The 6,426-nt window shown below is 41.5% G+C and overlaps 1 protein-coding gene across 1 annotated transcript in view; it reads left to right on the top strand.

Moving 5' to 3' along the window:
* Positions 1-6,121, top strand: part of LOC138638951 (zinc finger protein 568-like) — a 192,262-nt gene extending 186,141 nt beyond the window's left edge. The window contains exon 6 of the mRNA XM_069728713.1: positions 3,620-6,121. Within this exon, the coding sequence (XP_069584814.1) occupies positions 3,620-5,091 (1,472 nt within the window). The 3' untranslated portion in view covers positions 5,092-6,121. The remainder of the gene's footprint in view (positions 1-3,619) is intronic.
* Positions 6,122-6,426: the final 305 nt, after the last annotated feature.

The raw sequence follows: 6,426 nt of genomic DNA, 5'->3' as shown, positions 1-6,426 counted from the left end.
GCATGGAGGCAATCAGCCTGTGACACTGCTGAGATGTTATGGAGGCCCAGGATGCTTCAATAGCGGCCTTAAGCTCATCCAGAGTGTTGGGTCTTGCGTCTCTCAACTTTCTCTTCACAATATCCCACAGATTCTCTATGGGGTTCAGGTCAGGAGAGTTGGCAGGCCAATTGAGCACAGTAATACCATGGTCAGTAAACCATTTACCAGTGGTTTTGGCACTGTGAGCAGGTGCCAGGTCGTGCTGAAAAATGAAATCTTCATCTCCATAAAGCATTTCAGCCGATGGAAGCATGAAGTGCTCCAAAATCTCCTGATAGCTAGCTGCATTGACCCTGCCCTTGATGAAACACAGTGGACCAACACCAGCAGCTGACATGGCACCCCACACCATCACTGACTGTGGGTACTTGACACTGGACTTCAGGCATTTTGGCATTTCCTTCTCCCCAGTCTTCCTCCAGACTCTGGCACCTTGATTTCCGAATGACATGCAAAATTTGCTTTCATCAGAAAAAAGTACTTGGGACCACTTAGCAACAGTCCAGTGCTGCTTCTCTGTAGCCCAGGTCAGGCGCCTCTGCTGCTGTTTATGGTTCAAAAGTGGCTTTACCTGGGGAATGCGGCACCTGTAGCCCATTTCCTGCACACGCCTGTGCACGGTGGCTCTGGATGTGTCCACACCAGACTCAGTCCACTGCTTCCTCAGGTTCCCCAAGGTCTGGAATCGGTCCTTCTCCACAATCTTCCTCAGGGTCCGGTCTCCTCTTCTCGTTGTACAGCGTTTTCTGCCACATTGTTTCCTTCCAACAGACTTACCATTGAGGTGCCTTGATACAGCACTCTGGGAACAGCCTATTTGTTGAGAAATTTCTTTCTGGGTCTTACCCTCTTGCTTGAGGGTGTCAATGATGGCCTTCTTGACATCTGTCAGGTCGCTAGTCTTACCCATGATGGGGGTTTTGAGTAATGAACCAGGCAGGGAGTTTATAAAAGCCTCAGGTATCTTTTGCATGTGTTTAGAGTTAATTAGTTGATTCAGAAGATTAGGGTAATAGGTCGTTTAGAGAACCTTTTCTTGATATGCTAATTTATTGAGACAGGTTTTTTGGGTTATCAGGAGTTGTATGCCAAAATCATCAGTATTAAAACAATAAAAGACCTGACAAATTTCAGTTGGTGGATAATGAATCTATAATATATGAAAGTTTAATTGTAATCATTACATTATGGTAAATAATGAAATTTAACACTATATGCTAATTTTTTGAGAAGGACCTGTATATACAGTCATGGCCGAAAGTGTTGGCACCCTTGAAATTGGTCCACAAAATGACATATTTCTCCCAGAAAATAATTACAGTCACACGTTTTGTTATACACATGTTTATTTCCTTTTGTGTGTTGTTCTAATACATACAAAAAACAGAGGGGGAAAAAGGCAAATAGGACATCATTTCACACACAACCCCAAAAATGTTCCGGACAAAATTGTTGGCACCTTTCCAAAATTGTGAGTAAACAACTTCTTCCAGCATGTGATGCTCGTTCACACTCACCTGTGGCAAGTAACAGGTGTGGGTAATATGAGAATCACACATGAAACCAGATGAAAGGGGGAGAAGTTGACTTAATCTTTGCATTAGGTGTCTGTGAGAGCCACAGTTAGCATAGAGAACAGAAAGAGGAGAAGAGAACTGTCTGAGGACTTGGGAACCAAAACTGTTGTAAAATATTAACAATCTCAAGGTTACAAGTCCATCTCCAGAGATCTTGATGTTCCTTTGCCCCTGGTGCGCACCATAGGTCACAATTACAACCCCTTGCACTGTAGCTAATCTCCCTGGATGTGGACGGCTGATAGAAATTGATGAAAGGTTGCAATGCAGGATGGATCGGATGGTGGATAAGCCGCAGTCAAGATCCAGAGAACTTCAGTCTGTCCTGCAGGCTCAGGATGCATCAGTGTCAGTGTGAACTGTCCGTCCACATGTGACTTAAATGAAACGCTATGGCAGGGGGACCCACTGATGACACAGACATAAAAAGCTAGACTGAAGTTTGCAAAATGTTCATGGGTAAGCCAAAATCCTTCTGGGAAGTGTCTTATGGACAGATGAGACCAAGATAGAACTTTCGGTAAAGCACATAATTCTACGGTTTACCAACAATGGTATGAGGCTGACCAAGACAAGGGCACAGTACCTACAGTCATATATGGTGGAGGTCAGATGTTTTGGGTTGTTTTGCTTCCTCTGGCACTGGGGGCCTTGATTGTGTACAAGTCATCAACATCTATTGAAGATACAAAAGAGCACAGAGGCCAAAAATACTCTGTTGTAAAAAAAATCACAGTAATAAGCGAGTGCTAGTCAAAAGATGGAAAAAAACAGGGTATTTAGTTGATACGTTTTTTTGCATCTTTTGACTAGCACTTGCTTATTACTGTGATTTTTTTTTTTTACAACAGAGTATTTTTGGCCTCATTGTGCTCTTTTGTGTCTTCAAGTTTCCTGGTGGGGTGTGAACAGGTTCCTACAGACTTGTTCAATGTGCAAGTATCCCATGTGTTTCTGGATCTATTATATGATGCAGGATCTCCTGACTTCTCCGCACTGAAGGAGACTCCTCTTCACGCTGATGTCCGTGGTATCTGACGCAGTCAGAGCTCCACTGTCCTATACTCTACACATAATGGCTCTTTTTGGGGCCGGTCTTCTACTAGTCACCTTTAGGATAGTTGTTTGGCTTTGCTTCATTTTCTTAAAAAAGTAAAAAATAATGAAGCCACATGTCTTCAGGACAGGCCTCTAGTCTGATGATCTCTGGCCAGGAAGCCATGATGTCCTGCTTTCTCCATAGTGTGGAGCTCTGTGATCGGCTGCAGTGGTCAGGAGCAGGACATTATAATAATGTGTGGTCTTAGCTGTTCAGCTATTAGGCTTTACAAACAATGAGGCGCCATGGATTCAGCTTCAGATGTTTGCTTTATCTCATCTCACAATATCTTGGTAAATGAGATTGTTGATAATATTAAATCATGGTGTCTTTCCAATATTCATCCCCAGACTGATGTGACATTGAGCATGGAGAGACGTAACGGAACCCTGGGCAGTACAGTTACTGCATGATTCATGGGCCTATTGTAATTAATGGGACTGTACTTCTCGGTGTGCCGGGTTATATCTGCTCTTGGGTCAGATGGGTGTCATGGCTCGATTTGAGGATTCAATCAGTTGAACATTCGATATGTTGATTTATGACAGTGCTGCCCAGTTGGTGGAGAGAATCTGTGTAGGCAGAGGACAGGCTGGATTTAGTCGAGGTTTATGTAAGTAACGCAATCACTCACTGCAGACACGAATCCATTTCAGAGTGTTTAGACAAAGCGTTATAGCACTGGATTCACACAGGCAGTTTTTGTTTCTCTTGTCTTGGCCAGATTCAGTAGTGGATTGTAAAGGGATATAAATATATAAGGAATCATGCTCTTCATGTTTAATCCACGTTGGCACGCATAACTCCTGAGTAAATCCAGACTAATGGAGGTATTATAAATATATGTACCTTTGTGGTTTGACAGGATTAAAAATGGATTTTATTATTTTTTTCCTAACAGAAAATCCCAAAAAGAACTGTAAAGGAAACGTCATATTTTTGCTCAATAATAAAGCAGAATGTGAAGATATTGTGCAACCCTCTTCAGAAGAAAACCTCATCACCCTTAATGTACGTCCAGGACACACTGCAGATATGTCATATAATCCGCCTAATCCAGAGGGACTGTCTCCTGACCAAGGTCCGACTGTCACCTGTACAGGTCTGAAAAACCAAACAAGATTTCAATGTGAGGAATGTGGAAAACAGTTTTCAAAAAACTCAGATCTTTTTACACACAGAAGAAGTCACACAGGAGAGAAGCCGTATTCATGTTCAGAATGTGGGAAATGTTTTACAGATAAATCACATCTTATCACACATGAGAGAAGTCACATTGGAGAGAAGCCGTATTCATGTTCAAAGTGTGAAACACGGTTTACACATAAATCACATCTAGTTGCACATGAGAAAAATCACACCGAGAAGCCGTATGTATGTTCAGTATGTGGAAAGTGTATTACAAGATTTAATATATTTGTTCAACATCAGAGAAGTCACACTGTAGAAAAGTTGCATTCATGTTCAGAGTGTGGAAAAAGTTTTAAAAAAATGTGTCTTCTTGTTGCACATGAAAAAGTTCACTCGGGTGAGAAGCCGTATTCATGCTCAAAATGTGGGAAAAGTTTCTCAAGTAAAGAAAATCTTGCTATACATGAGAGACGTCACACAGGAGAGAAGCCATATTCATGCTCAAAATGTGGGAAAAGTGTCACAACTAAAGAAAATCTTGCTGTACATGAGAGAAGTCACACAGGAGAGAAGCCATATCCGTGTTCTCAATGTGGGAAATGTTTTTCAAGTAGACAAAGTCATGCCATACATCAGAAAATTCACACAGGAGAAAAGCCATTTGCATGTTTAGACTGTGGGAAATGTTTTAGAAATAAATCTGAGCTTGTTTCACATGGAAGAGTTCACACAGGTGAGAAGCCATATTCATGCTCAGAATGTGGAAAAAGTTTCTCAAGTAAAGCAAAACTTGTTGCACATGATAGAAGTCACACAGGAGAGAAGCCGTATTCATGTTCAAAATGTGGGAAATGTTTTGCAGATAAATCATATCTTACCACACATCAGAGAAGTCATACAGGAGAGAAGCCGTATTCATGTTCAAAATGTGGGAAAACTTATAAAAATAAAGCAAATATTGTTGCACATGAGAGAAGTCACACAGGAGAGAAGCTGTATTCATGTTCAAAATGTGGGAAATGTTTTGCATATAAATCACATCTTATTACACATCAGAGAACTCACACAGGAGAGAAGCCATATTCATGTTCAAAATGTGGAAAAAGTTTCTCAAGTAAAGCAAATATTGCTGTACATGAGAGAAGTCACACAGGAGAGAAGCCGTATTCCTGTTCAGAATGTGGGAAATGTTTTGCAGTTAAGTGTAACCTTAAAAAACATAAGAGAGTTCACACAGGATAAAAGCCGTATTCATGTTCAGAATATGTGCAGTTTTATGCTGATACCAGATCTTGTTAAACTCGAGTGACTCAATGGTTGACTCAGTGGTTAGCATTGTAGCCTTGCAGTGCTGGAGTACTTTGATTTATAACTAGTGATGAGCGAATTTACTCGTTGCTCGGGTGATCTCCGAGTATTTGTTAGCATTCGGAGATTAAGTTTTCATCGCTGCAGCTGAATGATTTACAGCTCTTAGCCAGCCTGATTACATTTGGGGATTCCCTAACAACCAGGCCACCCCCACATGTACTTAGCTGAATGATTTACAGCTAGTAGCCAGCCTGAGGTGATGAAAACTTTATCTCTGAACACTAACAAATACTCGTAGATCACCCGCACGTGCTCAGGAAAACCCGAGCAACGAGTATATTCGCTCATCACTATTTATACCCACAAAATAATATGTACATGAGGTTTTTATCTTCTCCCCATCATGGCTTGGGTTTCTTCCCACATGCCAAAGACATTCTGATATTGAATTTAGATTGAGAGCCCCAATGGGGACAGTGATGATGTTTGTAGAGAGATACAGAATGTGATGGCGCAATATAAATGAGTAAGGTAAATAAAAATAAGTCACAAAGGAGAGAAGCCACATTTGTGTTCTGAATGGAGGAAACACTTTACAATTATATCAGGTCAGACATGAGAGAATTACCATAGAAGAGAAGAGCTCTCTATATTCTCCTCCTGTAAGAAAATGTTTCTCACTAAAGACAAATTAGACAAAATGAGGAAAGTCAGAATGGAGAGAAGCCATGTTCGTGGCGTTGCAAGTATTTTACAATGAACTATGATTCTCTTGTCAGAACCCATTCATCCAAAGATGGTGGGATATGACTAAAATTTAGTTTATGACTAGTGATGAGCGAGTGTACTCGTTGCTCGGATGGTCTCCGAGTATTTGTGACTGCTCGGAGATTTAGTTTTCCTTGCCGCAGCTTGATGATTTATGGCTGCTAGCCTGAGTACATGTGTGGGTTGCCTGGTTGCTAGGGAATCCCCACATGTAATTAAGCTGTCTAGTAGACGCAAATCATCCAGCTGCGACAAGGAAAACTAAATCTTCAAGCACGAACAAATACTCGGAGATCACCCGAGCATGCTCGCTCATCACTATGTAGGACATCTGGTACGATAGGAGCCAAAGGCAGATGACACCGTTCTAGTGACAGTGGAGAAGGTAAGTTTATGGGGCCAAGTATGGACTCATCCTCTCAAACTATCCACGAGCCCAGCTCTTGTGCTCCAGAACAAACTGTTATTTCACCAATCTTCACATCCAAATCTTCACTC

Source organism: Ranitomeya imitator, chromosome 5 (assembly GCF_032444005.1).
Source record: "Ranitomeya imitator isolate aRanImi1 chromosome 5, aRanImi1.pri, whole genome shotgun sequence".
In the NCBI taxonomy this organism is placed as follows: domain Eukaryota; kingdom Metazoa; phylum Chordata; class Amphibia; order Anura; family Dendrobatidae; genus Ranitomeya; species Ranitomeya imitator.
Note: the sequence above shows the minus strand (reverse complement) of the source record. Positions and strands in the feature narration are given on the sequence as shown.